General features: G+C 41.7%; 1 protein-coding gene across 2 annotated transcripts; it reads left to right on the forward strand.

The window, feature by feature from the left end:
* Window positions 1–700: 700 nt before the first annotated feature.
* LOC117448109 (DNA polymerase III PolC-type-like) lies at window positions 701–6,651 on the forward strand. 2 transcript variants are annotated; one of them, XR_011643479.1, is made up of 5 exons: window positions 701–1,065; window positions 1,254–1,305; window positions 2,281–4,306; window positions 4,494–4,545; window positions 5,862–6,651. XR_011643479.1 is itself a non-coding variant. In XM_034085237.2 (3 exons), exons 2-3 carry the CDS (start codon window positions 4,494–4,496, stop codon window positions 6,392–6,394), a joined length of 585 nt encoding a protein of 194 aa, XP_033941128.1. In that variant the 5' UTR covers window positions 3,762–4,306; the 3' UTR covers window positions 6,395–6,651. The 2 variants fall into 2 exon arrangements, 1 of the variants encoding a protein (XP_033941128.1); XM_034085237.2 differs by lacking the exons at window positions 701–1,065; window positions 1,254–1,305 and having other exon boundaries at window positions 3,762–4,306.
* Window positions 6,652–15,806: the final 9,155 nt, after the last annotated feature.

The following is a 15,806-nucleotide window of genomic DNA, read 5'->3' on the forward strand; positions in this document are numbered from 1 at the left end:
AGGAGCGACAAGTGAACAACGAGGGAGATTGAACAAAGAGAAAGAGTAGAGGACAGAGAGAGTAGTGAACAGGAAGGAGACAGAGAGACTAAAGAAGATGGAAGAGAGGCTGCAGGTTATGGAAAGGAGAGAGACATGGAAAATGAATGTTGACAATGTTTTGTGATCATGTTAGCCTCTTCTGCATGTCCAGATCATTCATATGTAACAATCAACTGATTCTTATGTATTACACTTTCAAAAATAATTGATGCTGCAGCCCACTGACATGGTTTGAAATCAATATAGTATCCATTTGTGACCCCCCACAGGACTTAAAAAGCACCTAACTAGATCATGAAATTTCGCAAAATCAAGGGGGAGTATACCCCCGAACCCCCCTAGCATGTTTGGACCTCGGTATTTAGCAAATTCTGGATACGGCCCTGTACAGAGCCTCTCCTATTGTGACATTGTGCATGCAAACTTTTTTAAACCGAGACGTAAAGCGTGAGTATTGTTCAAAAGTTCAGCATGATTTATGTCTGGTTTCGGATATCTGGTAATACATGTCTTAGAAACACTTACTTCCATCCAAACAAACTAAAGCCAATCATAAATGTAGTTAACAATGGTACATTTCATGGAGGCAGGATTTGTAGGTGTCACGACCACTTAATCAGCAGATCTGTAACACCCCCCATGTTCAGAGGGCAGTCGACTATCCCTCACTTACAGTCTGGGAGCAGAGCAGGACAGTTCAACATTATGATTATTTAGTTTAAAACCAACATTAGTTTAATTCGTTTTCCACAAAACAGTGACCACAGGCAGCAGCCTGAACTCTGGGACAAGTCGGGTCAAAACCGTAGACCTGTATTGAAACTGAAACTAAACGAACTGCGGGGAACTTTCCACATTCACGGGAAACTCGCTTAGTTTTGCAGCTGCAGCGGATAAGACAAGACAGGCGGGTCAGTCAGTACACGAGGACACTGAAAACATAACAAATAAGCATTTATATTCCTAGTTGAGTTCCTTTTGTGGAGGTTTTGTGGCAGTGACAGGATTATTTTAGCGTCCACGGTGAGTTCTGGCATCTTTTCTCTCTTTTTTATACATTTCCGACTTTGTCACTTCGCCTAATTTTACTCCTACTTTGAATTAGCTAGCATACTTGAAAGCTATATGCGTTTTGACTACTATCTTTTAATGCTTTGTCCAATGCATATGTGAATGTATGCTCAAATGTCCTTTTCTTTTAATTCGTGCAGATGGCTCGGCAGGGTACGATCGTTTTCTTTGACCTTGAGACCACAGGATTACGTAAATAACATTTACTTTATGTCTGTTTATTTAAAATATTTCACGTATTTTTGGGGAGCTTTGGGGTCCCTGTGTGTGTGTGTGGGGGGGGGGGGGGGGGGGGTGGGGGTGGGTGTGTGTGCTTTTGTTTCATAACCATCCAGTCAGACAGAGATACGCCCAAAACCACATTCAAAGATGTATAACAACAACACACACACACACACACACACACACACACACACACACACACACACACACACACACACACACACACACACACACACACACACACACACACACACACACACACACACACACACACACACACACTTACTTGACTCTTCCTGACTCTGAAGCTCACTGTCCTCCTGTCCTCTGTGTCAGAGAGAAAAACTAAAGAGTCTGTGTGAGGACCAAAAAGGTATAGTTTGTTTCCTGAGGGGCAACAGTATGCCATTGATCACTTTGTTAACAATATTTATTGATATATTTATTATTTGATTGAGCTCAAAGGTTCATAATTAGTCCACTGCAATTAGTTGTGTAGATGGAATGTCAAAATGGCTTACATTTTTATTTATTTTTTCTTGATTGCTTTTAATTATTTTAAGGAGATCTTCAGAAGTGGAAAGGGAGAAAGAAGCACAGATTAGGAGGGAGGAGGGGGATGTCACACCTCCAGCAGCCCCCATCCTGTATTGTTTCAAACTCTCTCCTAGGGTCTGCTTCTTATCTGTGTCTCGGGGGTTTGTGAGGGTCCTTAACTAGTCTTTGTTGTTGAAAAGATTGTATCTCAACTTGGTCGTTAAATTGGTCTGTCCTTCACAGAATATCAAAGTATTCTGGAAGAATGTAGTAGAAGTCCCTTTGGCTTTGAGCCGCTTGTTCTACTGGGAAACATTGAGCCGTTTGATGAACAAAAGATGACCACTATATCATTTTGACTATATCTTTTTATATTTTGTATTAAATGAATTCCTTCTTTGCATGCAGTCACTAAATCGTGTCACATCGTCCAGTTGGCGGCCAGCTGTGAAGATTGTACCCCCTTCAACCTCTACATCCTCCCCGGCATCCCCATCGAATACGGAGCTACAAAAGTGAACGGCCTCACCGTCAGTTATGGCCGCCTGTTACTCCACGGAGAGCCTGTGAGCACTGTGTCACTTTACCATTCTTTAAAATCCTTCATCCACTACCTTGACAGCTTCCCCGGCCCCGTGCTGCTGGCGGCCCACAACTCAAGGAGATTTGATGAAATTGTGCTCATGAGAGTGCTGGAGATGTGTTCCCTCCTTAAGCAGTTCAAACAGGTGGTGTCAGGGTTTGTGGATACCTTACTGCTGAGCAGGAAGCTCCATCCTCAACTGGATTGTTTTAAGCAGCCGGATCTGGTCCGCTACTTCCTGGGAGGGAAATACAATGCCCATAATGCAGTGGAGGATGCCAAGCAGCTGGAAGAGCTGTTCAATTATTGGAATCCAGACAATGATGACATCGAGGAGTTCACCAGCAGGATCTAAGCTTTAAAATAAGCTACAGAACAACATTACAATACTAAAGTGAATATGTGTTGTTTTGTGTGCTCATCATGTACCCACAGGTGGTTGTACAGATCGACATAACAACACACGTGTGATTTCTGACATAATGCTCAAACTCCATGTTAAATAATGCTCATACTTTTTGATGGTCTGTGTCATGCTCAAAGTGTTTGCTTTTGTATTTCCTTTAAATCGAAGCATAATGTTTAAAGTACCATTAAACTTTAATTTGACTCTTCTATACAATTTCTTCAACTCATTTCTAGCCATCATTCAGGGAGAAATGTCTACTCCTTGAAGGCATGGCATGCTTTGTTTTTCAAACATCATATATCATTATATTCATTTTCTTCTCTACCTGTAGTAATGAACTTGTAAACAACTATATTCAGTGGCATTATATCCACCAACAACATCATTGTTAGAGATATACACTCAGTGGTGTTAAGTAACTAAGTAGATTTACTCAAGCAATAAGAACAATGTTGAGATACTTGTATTTTAGAATCAGAACTTTACTTTACTTGAGTATTTCCATGTTATGCTACTTTGCACTTCTACTCCAGTGCTCTCAGAGGTAAATGGTGTACTTTTACTCCACTACATATATTTAATATCTTTAGTTACTTTACAGATGTGGATGAATGATGTGAAATATAATCAACCCTTAAATCAGACTTTAGTTCCACCTGGAGTTAATTCACACGCTACCCTGCAGTCTACAAAGTCATTAAAACTAGCTGCTCCTTCACCAGCTTTGAGAACACTTTATGCATCAATAATTATTGTTGGGGGAAAATACTGTTTGCTACTTTTATCTTATACTGTTGGAACTGTGCATGCCCTTGCAGAGGCCTCCTGGAAGACAAGACTTGATTCATTTGTTAACATTCCTCAAGGTGTCAAAACCACAGGGCTTCCTATTGTGACATGTTGCATGCAAACTTCTTTTAAAACAGAGACGTAAAGCGTGAGTATTGTTCAAAAGTTCGGCATGATGTCTGGTTTCGGATATCTGGTAATACATGTCTTAGAAACACTTACTTCCATCCAAACAAACTAAAGCAAATCATAAATGTAGTTAACAATGATACATTTCATGGAGGCAGGATTTGTAGGTGTCACGACCACTTAATCAGGAGATCAGTAACACCCCCCATTTCAGAGGGTAGTCCCCAGGATCCCTCACTTACGCTCTGGGAGCAGAGCAGGACAGTTCAACATTATGTTTTCCACAGCAGCAGCCTGAACTCGGGGCCAAGTCGGGTCAAAACACTAGACCTGTATTGAAACTGAAACGAAACTGCGGGGAACTTTCCATATTCACGGGAAACTCGCTTAGTTTTGCAGCTGCAGCGGATAAGACAAGACAGGCACGAGGACACTGAAAAAATAACAAAAAAGCATTTATATTCCTAGTTGAGTTCCTTTTGTGGAGGTTTTGTGGCAGTGACAGGATTATTTCAGCGTCCACGGTGAGTTCTGGCATATTTTCTCTCTTTTTTATACATTTCAGACTTTATCATTCGCCTAACTTTACTACTTTGAATTAGCTAGCATACATATTGAAAGCTATACGCGTTTTGAATACTATCTTTTAATGCTTTGTCCAATTCATATGTGAATGTATGTTCAAATGACTTTTTCTTTTAATTCATGCAGATGGCTTGGCCGGATACCATCGTTTTCTTTAAACTTGAGACCACAGGATTAGGTAAATAACATTTACTTGATGTCTGTTTATTTAAAATATTTCACGTATTTTTGGGGAGCTTTGGGGTCCCTGTGTGTGTGTGTGTGTGTGTGTGTGTGTGTGTGTGTGTGTGTGGGGGGGGGGGGGGGGGGGTGGGGGGGGGTGTGTGTGCTTTTGTTTCATAACCATCCAGTCAGACAGAGATACGCCCAAAACCACATTCAAAGATGTATACCAACAACAAACACACACACACACACACACACACACACACACACACACACACACACACACACACACACACACACACACACACACACACACACACACACACACACACACACACACACACCACACACACACACACACACACACACACACACACACTTACTTGACTCTTCCTGACTCTGAAGCTCACTGTCCTCCTGTCCTCTGTGTCAGAGAGAATGGTGACCCTAAAACACTGCTTTAGTATATAAATGATGATATATAAGTAATATGTATTCAACAACCAAACATACTTCTTTACATATCCAAACACATACATATATTTTTATATAAAGCCAGATACATTTAAAATGTGTGGAAAAGCGATATTTGTGAAGCGAGACAGTGGCTTTTTGTCCCAAGGACTCTGTGGTTGAGCTTCTTGAAATGACTGCCTCCAACCCCTCATTCGAGTGAACACAGATATGTCTGGTATTATAATATTCTAAATAATGTATTTTCAGAAAAAACTAAAGAGTCTGTGTGAGGACCAAAAAGGTATAGTTTGTTTCCTGAGGGGCAACAGTATGCCATTGATCACTTTGTTAACAATATTTATTGATATATTTATTATTTGATTGAGCTCAAAGGTTCATAATTAGTCCACTGCAATTAGTTGTGTAGATGGAATGTCAAAATGGCTTACATTTTTATTTATTTTTTCTTGATTGCTTTTAATTATTTTAAGGAGATCTTCAGAAGTGGAAAGGGAGAAAGAAGCACAGATTAGGAGGGAGGAGGGGGATGTCACACCTCCAGCAGCCCCCATCCTGTATTGTTTCAAACTCTCTCCTAGGGTCTGCTTCTTATCTGTGTCTCGGGGGTTTGTGAGGGTCCTTAACTAGTCTTTGTTGTTGAAAAGATTGTATCTCAACTTGGTCGTTAAGTTGGTCTGTCCTTCACAGAATATCAAAGTATTCTGGAAGAATGTAGTAGAAGTCCCTTTGGCTTTGAGCCGCTTGTTCTACTGGGAAACATTGAGCCGTTTGATGAACAAAAGATGACCACTATATCATTTTGACTATATCTTTTTATATTTTGTATTAAATGAATTCCTTCTTTGCATGCAGTCACTAAATCGTGTCACATCGTCCAGTTGGCGGCCAGCTGTGAAGATTGTACCCCCTTCAACCTCTACATCCTCCCCGGCATCCCCATCGGAGACAAAGCTACAAAAGTGAACGGCCTCACCGTCAGTTATGGCCGCCTGTTACTCCACGGAGAGCCTGTGAGCACTGTGTCACTTTACCATTCTTTAAAATCCTTCATCCAGTACCTTGACAGCTTCCCCGGCCCCGTGCTGCTGGCGGCCCACAACGCATGGAGATTTGATCAAATTGTGCTCATGAGAGTGCTGAGGAAGTTCTTTCTCCTTGAGCAGTTCAAACAGGTGGTGTCTGGGTTTGTGGATACCTTACCGCTGAGCAAGAAGCTCCATCCTCAACTGGATTGTTTTAAGCAGCCGTGCCTGGGCCGCTACTTCCTGGGAAGGAAATACAATGCCCATAATGCAGTGGAGAAGGCCGAACAGCTGGAAGAGCTGTTTTGGAATTATTGGGAACCAGACAATGATGACATCGAGGAGTTCACCGACTGGATCTAAGCTTTAAAATAAGCTACAGAACAACATTACAATACTAAAGTTAATATGTGTTGTTTTGTGTTCTCATGTACCCACAGGTGGTTGTACAGATCGACATAACAACACACGTGTGATTTCTGACATAATGCTCAAACTCCATGTTAAATAATGCTCATACTTTTTGATGGTCTGTGTCATGCTCAAAGTGTTTGCTTTTGTATTTCCTTTAAATCGAAGCATAATGTGTAAAGTACCATTAAACTTTAATTTGACTCTTCTATACAATTTCTTCAACTCATTTCTAGCCATCATTCAGGGAGAAATGTCTACTCCTTGAAGCCATGGCATGCTTTGTTTTTCAAACATCATATATCATTATATTCATTTTCTTCTCTACCTCTAGTAATGAACTTGTAAACCACTATATTCAGTGGCATTATATCCACCAACAACATCATTGTTAGAGATATACACTCAGTATTTCCATGTTATGCTACTTTGCACTTCTACTAGCTGCTCCTTCACCAGCTTTGAGAACACTTTAATGCATCAATAATTATTGTTGGGGAACAATGGTTGCTCCTGTTATCTTGTACTGTTGGAACTGTGCATGCCCTTGCAGAGGCCTCCTGGAAGGAATGCAGGAGAGAACAGTCTGTCTTTTCCGTGGATAAACAAATGGATCAAGTCGTGGTGCCTCCTGTCTTAGCGTTAACAACACGTGTTGCTCTGTAGATTGGAAAAAAGCCTCTTCTTCAAACCAAAGTGTCTGTAAAATGAATATTATGTAATGTCATTGTCGTATAGTAACAATATCATTATTGCAGCCTGACAAGAACATGCATGTTCATTTACGGAAGCCAGGTAATACGACTGACACAGATGTTGCAGAAGTGTCACGAACAACAACTAAAACACACAGCAGGAAACATTTTGTTAAGAGACGTGTGATTTCTTTCATTTCTGTTAAGGCTGTTTTCACACTTCTTTGTTACTTTTTTACCTTCTGTGCCGTCTTTTGCTGCATCAGTGCCCGTTTTAGGCCCCGACCACACGGGGACGAAAACGGCTAAACGCATAGGATTAACGCAAACGCAATCGCAAAAAAGCTTCCGTCCACATGCAATAGTTATCCGGATAGTGTCTGTCCACACGAGACCGCTCCGTTTAGCTCCAACCGCTGGAGAAGCTGTAGTACATATGTAGGAGCCTGTAGGTGGCGCTGTAACTTCCTCCACAAAAGCAGCGAAGAAGCATGGTTGTCATGGTTGCCCTTCTGTTTATTCTCCGCGGTGGGGGCCGAGGGAACCAGGCAGAGTTTTTCGCCAGTCAGCGTGTATTAAAGTTGAAATCTTCCGGACAAAATGATAAAAGTGCCGGTCTTCTTTGTTATTTATTGAGCTTTAAAACAAATGAATAACGACTCTATATAATATAATGATAAAATACACGGAGCCTCTCTTTTTCCTCCCTCTCTTCGGACAGCGTCAGTGTCTGTCTCATGCAGCATCTGATCCAGTAATCAGTGACCCGGCCGACAGTAAAAATAAACATATTTATAACTAGTGTAGGGAGTTTGAGAGGTAATTAAAATAGCTAAGGGTGATGATCTGACTTGAAGTGTGTGTTTTGCTGCAGCGGGAGGAGCTGCAGGTGAGCAGAGCTGCGTGTCTCCGTCCTGTCAGATTAGACTTCACTCGCGTTTAGGTCCACATCGAGAGAAAGATAAATAATCTGAATTCAGTGTGCAGTTTACTTTGACGCGGGGGTGAGCAGCAGAGGTGGGGAGAGGCTATTGTCTCATCATTATCAGAAAATGATCGTATAGGGCGTACACACGGAGCCGTTGGACCCCCCAGAGCGTTGAGTATGCCGTTCTATCCACCTTGGGACCCGTTATCGTTTCCGCAGTCGTTTAGTGTCGTATTCGGTCGTCCTCGTGTGGCCGAACGGTCTATATGACACTAAACAGTAACGCAAACGACCGTTTTCGCCCTCGTGTGGCCGGGGCCTTAGATTTCCAAAGATTCAAAGGCTTTGATGTCTAATGCACGATAGCCAAACGTTTTTGCAATGCAAATGAAAAATATATGAGAAGATCTCCGGTGTTGCTGGTTTGTTTTGCTCTTTATATTTCAGCCCACGCCCTTGAGATCAGCTCCCTAAATCCTTCTTCTTTCTATTGCTTGCATCAGAGAATATTTGTTGTCTAAAGCCCCCACATACATCTTCAAGATCACCATGTCCTTGTTTACCAATAAACAAAACTTGTAAGCCTGATACTGTACGGGAACGAACAAAAACATTTAGTTTTGCACTTCTTTGGGACTTAACCTCTCCTGTAACTTGTGTCTACAGTTGACCTGTTCAGTACATCACAACACTGCCCCATGATACATGATGTGTTTCCCTCAGTTTTCCTCTCATGCTGTTGACAGAAAAGTTGTCGGGCAGGAAGCTGAACGTGGCCGAGGTGACTCAGTCCGAGATCGGCCAAAAGCAGAAGCTTTTTGGAGTCCGTCAACGATATGCTGCGGCCTCATGGCTGGACCATTGAGTGGAGCGTGGACTGTGAGTCTACTACGACTTTAGAGAGTTGCTACTTTGCTACTCCAGTGGTTAAGTTATAGCACTTCCATCATTTGGAGAATTTACAAGAGACAGACATTTAAAATAAGGTCAAAACAGAGGCCGAGATTTCTCGACTTTCAGCCTGAAATATGAGTCAAGCTTAAATAATATTGGAGATTCCATTTTTCACAATACAACGCAATACCACATTCTCCTTAAAACTCCACTTTGTAATGCAGGGTTTATTTTTAAACGTTAAGTCTCAATCCATTTTACTGCAAAAAACATTGCACAGCTGTTTTTATGGGCTGTGTCCTTGAGACAAGTCAACTGAATTTATTTAACACTAACACACACACATACTCTAGATGTGCCCTCCCCTTATGTGTCCAATCCCCCCATGTGAATCACACCTGGCACACACACACACACACACACACACACACACACACACACACACACACACACACACACACACACACACACACACACACACACACACACACACACACACACACACACACACACACAGAACAATTTGACACGTGTCCCGCTCTTATGTGCCCATCCCCCCACATGGATCACACCTGGCACACGCAATACATGTTCAGTGTCTGTTCTTTGTATATTTTACTGCAGGTTTTCATGTGTACCAGCAGTCTGATACAATATGTACAGTTTGAAAGGGTGTTAAATGACATTTGGTGATGATTAATGGTGTTTGTGTTAATGTAATAGCAGTTAAAACAGGACCGTTAAAGTAAGGGGGGGGGACAAAGACAACAGGAGGGTATACTGTTTATATCCGTGTGTGTCCAGTTTCCTGATGGCGTGTACCTGATATTGCTGATGAGGCTGCTCGAAGACTACCTTGTCCCTCTGTTCAACTTCTTCCTCACTCCTGAGAGCTTCGAACAGAAGCTGAGTACACGTCCTCAAAAAGTGGAAATTGTCAGTCAAAAAATAAGACTTTTAGCAACTCATCACTGAATTGAGTTGTCATGTTGTTACCCTGGGTCCACAATGTGGCGTCTTCCTTTGAGCTGATGCAGGATGGAGGACTGAAGAAACCCACAGCCAGACCAGAAGGTATTTTATAGATGTGTTACACAATTACAAGATCAGAAGACAATTTCCCAGAGGAGACTTTATGGAGACTGACCTAGATTACTTGCTGAAAAGACCCTCTAAAAACAATGGTTAATGGTTGTCATATTAAAAGATGTCCAGTAGATGGAGACCTTGATTCACCCTTAAAAGTGAAAAATAGTTGCTCTAAGAATCGTTTAATGCAAGTCTGAAAGTCACAAATGTTTTCTTTAAAGGCCTACAAGTTAAGTCACTCAAGGCCTTCCCAGAAATAAAGAAAGTGTTTCCATTCAACCGGTCACCTTGCTGGCAAATATCAGACAAAATGTATCCGACATGTGGTTTTTAAACAAAGTTTTGTTTTGTCTTCTGCTACTCCTTCACTCGTCAACAGTGCTGAGCAGCATGAAACTTTAGCACGCTCTGTCTTTTTAAAGAGTCCCATTTTACCCAGAATGTAAATTGAACTATACCTTTATAGCTGAGAATAAGACAGCTTTTTTTTTTTTAAATCTACAGACATACTTTTTGTTAGATCTATAAGCCAACCTTAATGTGTGTTTAAATAAACAACTCCAAAGGGACCTGAAACAAATTAAAGATGGAAAACACCTACAGAGCACGTCCTCAACTAAAGACATTTTAGTCCAATCAGAAAAGTCGACTAATCGATAATTTCTTCTTCATCTGTAGAGCTACATTTTCTCCACAAAGAAACAACGCTTTCAATCGTGTGTTTATCGTGCGCCACAAAAGAAAAAGGTATCATGAAAGGATACATTTTGAAATGGCAGCCCTACTACAGAGAGATGAGTGACAACAAGCTACAAAAGAACATTTTGAAGGAGGTGTCGAAAAACACGCCAACCATCCCTGCCTGTTAGCAGCCAGGAGAAAGGATGAAGGGTCACCAGGAGAGACTGAATAACACTGTTGAGCTTGACTGACCTCAGTCCAGATACAGTATGCCCCCCCCCCCTGCAGCTCAGCAGGCCGGCCTAAACCTGCACTCACACTATTTCACTGTTACAGTCCATCTACTTTACACATCCAAGCTGTAGGTGTGTCTCCAAAGTGAGAGCAGAGCAGGGTAAAGCAGAGTAGTAAACCTTGCATAGTGTGCTACGGAAATCTCAGACCTAGTCAATACTGTGGAGATATACAATTAGAATGATCAATCAATAAACTGGTGAGTTGTCTTTCTGGTTCTTTATTCGAAGCTCTTCAAAGGTACAAGTCTCACAGAGTACAGAGTATTCTGCAAGAGTGCACACAGAGGAAAGGATGTATGGAGGTTTTATAGGATCTTGACAGTTCAAAGACACTTCGTCACCTGTCACTGAGGGGCCCTGGAAGGAGATATAAGCTTTCCAGAGGAACAGAAACTGTCAATCACTAATATAGAAAAGCAGGAACTCGTTAAGCAGATGGAAGTGAGGAAACTTGCTAACGACAGATGGAAGAGACAAGAAATCAGGAACTTGATTTAATTGTAGAACAGGGAACAACATAACACATAATACTGTGGGCAATCCCCACAGGAGCAATTTGGGGTGAAGTGTCCCAGGGACACAGCGACATGCTGACTGCAGTGGGGTTTGAACCTCTGACCCCCTGATCCCAACACCTACGGACAACCCACTGCACCACACGCCAAATATATAATAATAACAGGGTTGATTCTTCATTGAAAGATATATATAAAATATTATCAAACAACATTTCTGTGGTGCTGAGTATTTATTTGTCACATTTACGTCATGATCTACAATCAAAAGTAATGTAGCCATTCAACCCTGTTACTTTACGCAACCCTGTTGCTCTAATTTCAACCCTGTTACTATATCATTTTCTACTAAAATAATCAAATTAAAGTTATCCAAAAACGACATGAGTATTTCATGTAAATGTGACTTTCTTTACTTGTAAATCATTTTATTGAAGAATATTTTTGAAAATACTTTTTTCTGCTTAATGAGTATTTGTAACAGGGTTGCACAAAGTGTGGCACACAACAAATAAAACATCTAATACAAAGATTACATTTGATGCCTTAGCTGGGCAAATCACTTTTTTTAATGGTTTATTATCTGTTTTTCCTAAATACATAACAACAAATTATAAAATAAAAGGTTAATTTTTCAAAAATGTGGATGTCTAAATTACTACGTTTTGTGTACTGTCGTGTTTCAGAATTCCTCTGCGAAGCAAGGAGTCGGACCAGGCAGTAAAGTTATAATAAAGCTGATTTATTTCAGTTGTGATAAGGAATATAATTGCTCAGCTGAGGTCTCTGGAGATCAGTGATCCACAGACCGCGAGCAGTTTCCACTCCAAGCAGTTAACTATCTCACACTTCCTTCCAGAGCCCCGGAAACCGGCAAAAGACATTTCATACTTATTACAAATAGAAGGTGTCATATTCTGATTGGATATGTATATTTCTGAGTGAGGTGCCGTAGATTTCTGATTGGAGCACAGGCGAGCCCACGCCGCTTGGCTTCGTCCAGGTCCGACAGGTCCAGTCTTCTTCCCAAGCTCATCCAGGCCCTACACTATACTGACTGTCTGTTTCTCCTGTCACGTGCTAAGCTCTGAACTGCTCGTGCCTGGCACGGTGCCCTCTCCTGAACCTCAGTGAATAACTCCGTGCACAGTCTAATAAAAGTAGCAGAAATGCAGCTTCCTTATGTTTTGCTCACCATTAACACTGTCATGAAGCTCACTTCCCTTCATAGTTTAAGACCTTCTGGTAGCACATTATTCATAAACATTTCTTTATGAGCAAGCAATAATATTCTTCAGTTCCTACGTGAAAGTAGATGTACCAGAGTGTGGGAATACTCTGTTACAAGTACAATTTCTGCATTCAAAAGGATACTCAAGTAAAAGTACAAAATGACTAGCTTTAAAATATACTTAAAAGTGTTGGGGAATATTTTTGTTTAGGTATTAACCTTTGACACAGTTCATCATTCTCTCCTTCCTCTGTCTCCTTTCCCATGGCATAGGACTTCGGCCTTGGGGAGTGCCATCTCCTTTAGGGAGGAACTGCTCTGGCTTTTTCTTTTTTGCCAGTTCAGGACTGAGCACAAGCTGACCTGAGAGAATTTATTGTTTAGGAACATCCGGAAGTCCTTCTTATCAGGTGCGTAGGTCCCACTGGCATACATTCTTTGGCCATGGACGGCAGTTTTAGTTAGATTTAGTGTCCACACTTGTCTTGCTAATGGAGACTGTTGATTATACACTCTGAACTAGTTAAAACCTCCGACTAAGGGACAGATCTTCAGAATTGGTTTGGCAACCCCTGTGTCCACTCACACGTCATGTTAATTCTCCGGACCGCAACTTCAAATAAACCATCAGTTTCTGCCATCAAGCTCCAGCTCTCCCCCTGTCTTACTGAGATTTGTCTCCATTGCTTCAGAAGTTTCCATTACAAAAAGTACCAAAAGTAAAAGCACTCATTATGCAGATTGGCCCATTTCAGAATAATATATATTGCATATGTTTTATTAGAATTGTTAGGAAAAATATCACTCGACACCGGCTTGAGAATCAATGATCAGGACCAAATGTATTCTTGCGAGAAGGAGCAGAGTTCAATTACATACAGAGAGATGGTTCAACTCACACACACAAGGTTTGCTGATCAAAGTAGCAGAAAGACAGTTACACTTGACGTGACGTAGTTGATTTTGAATCTTCGCCGAACTGCATTGTGGGGAGCATGGCATGGCTTTGCAAGCATCACGAGCATCTATCGGCATCAAAAGTTGAACAATGTTCAACTTTTGAGGCTCGATGCTTGGCATCAGCCAATCAAATCCCGCGTATGCAAATCTGACAGTACAAGGGCTAGCCAATCAAACCGCGTGTATGCTGACTACGCAGGTCATTTCCTCATATTCAAAAAAATGGAGCGGTAGTGAATCACCCGGTGCTGTATGATCAGTCTCTGTGGTGTTCATCTACCGGGATACAAACCGGAGGAGCCAGGCATGGAGGGAGGTGGCAGAGACAGTGGATGAAACTGGTAGGTTTTCGGCTGTTTGGGGATTTTATATCCAGTTTACTTCGTTTTAACATTGCTATTGCTTTGTATGCCGGGGGCGGGCGGGAGATTCCTGATTGGTTGTTGGTCGCCTTGGCCGCGAGAAATCGCCAAGCCCACGCCCAGCTTCAAGATTTGTTGATGCCTGTAGTGTAGACGGGCGTCTTCACCAGGGACGTGCACAGGTATGGGCTATTGTTGCCCGGGCAACGGCTCGTTTCCCCTTTTTGGCTGACCTGCCCCTCTGGAGAGAGCGAGAGGTTTTTTTTCTTTCTGTTGTGGTCGAATCAACATGATAAGCCCACAATTAGTATTGTAGTGTCTCGCTGTGGGAAACACACCAGCTTCATTTTTCTTCTACTACTTCTTCTTCTTCTTCTCCTTCTTCTTATGGCCCGTCCACACAGCGGCGTGCGCTGACGCTTGCCGGCGGGCGTGTCTGAAACTCGACCAACAACCAATCACATGAATCTCCCGCCCCTGACACACAAGCAGCGGTTTGATTGGCTAGAGCTTGTACTGGCTGACGATTGGCTGACGCTTCTGCCGAGGCGTCAAAAGTTGAACATTGCTCAACTTTTGCAGCGAGCCACGCCAGCAACGCTCCACGTCGCTTCCCACGATGCATTTCGGCTAAAAGTGACGTCACCCCATTCAAAGTGAATGGTGAAGCGTCAACGCACGCCGCTGTGTGGACGGGCCGTTACATGTTATTGCCCGCATGGTAAACTCCCTCGACGGGGCCGCTCGCTCTCTTTTCTTGATCGCCTTCTCACTGGAGAACACTTCACTGTCCGCTTCATTGTAGGATTTCTGCCATGTTTCTACTTTAATTTGACCATCTCTGTTATTAAGTTATGGAATACTAAATAAATAAGTAATTAGATACCTTACAAATTACTGTACTCATAAAGAATGATAAGAATAAGAATAATGCGTATTGAACTGGTTTCATTAATTCGTGAGTTTATTTAAGGTAATTATAGAAGCCCTATTTTATCAGTATGTCTGCAATGGTCAAACTACATTGAATTGTCCCCATTTTTTCTTTAGTAGTTTCTAACATTAGATATTTTAATGAGATATGGACCGCAAAACTAAAAATGTCCCTGGTTTTCATTTTAAAAATCAAGTCACCGAATGCAAGTCATTGCCTTAGCTTATTTTGTTGTGAGATGATGATGTGAATTACTGTTCAAATTAGTTAATGGTCGTATTGGTCTTATATTTTTTTTCGAGGGGGAGGCCCTTTTTCCAGTTTAGAGCAATAGCCCCTCCAAATCAGGGTTTCCGCTAGGATTTTTTCTCGCCGGTCAAATGTCCGGGCAGAATTTATTTTACCGGACTAATTTGAAACTTACCGGTCATATTTCAATAATAATAATAGTTGTGTAGCAGAGTATCCGTTAGCAGGTAATTACCGGACTATGAGCAGATATGCTTCAGTTTAAAACTCAGTTCACGGGCTCATTTTTATATTGCTTCAGTTTATAATCGTAACAGATCGAAAAATTCAGATTCATTTTTCAATAAATGATTCCACAAACAACAAACAACATAATTATTACATTCAAACAAACTACTTGTAGTAGATAACGTACATTATTCAGAAGTTTACATCAACTTTGAATAATAACACGGGAGAAACGGATCCTCTCCCTCCCTCTCTCTCTCCTGACAGCACGTCAGTTTCTCATGCAGCTCGCTAAACAGAGG

This window comes from Pseudochaenichthys georgianus, chromosome 6 (assembly GCF_902827115.2).
Source record: "Pseudochaenichthys georgianus chromosome 6, fPseGeo1.2, whole genome shotgun sequence".
Taxonomy (NCBI): Eukaryota; Metazoa; Chordata; class Actinopteri; order Perciformes; family Channichthyidae; genus Pseudochaenichthys; species Pseudochaenichthys georgianus.

What these genes read in the sequence shown, in the direction of transcription:
- LOC117448109 (XM_034085237.2), top strand. Translation starts at nt 4,494, where the DNA reads ATGGCTTGGCCGGATACCATCGTTTTCTTTAAACTTGAGACCACAGGA. An exon ending in ACTTGAGACCACAGGATTAG is followed by an intron (nt 4,546 to 5,861) that starts GTAAATAACATT and finishes CTTTGCATGCAG; the next exon opens with TCACTAAATCGTGTCACATC.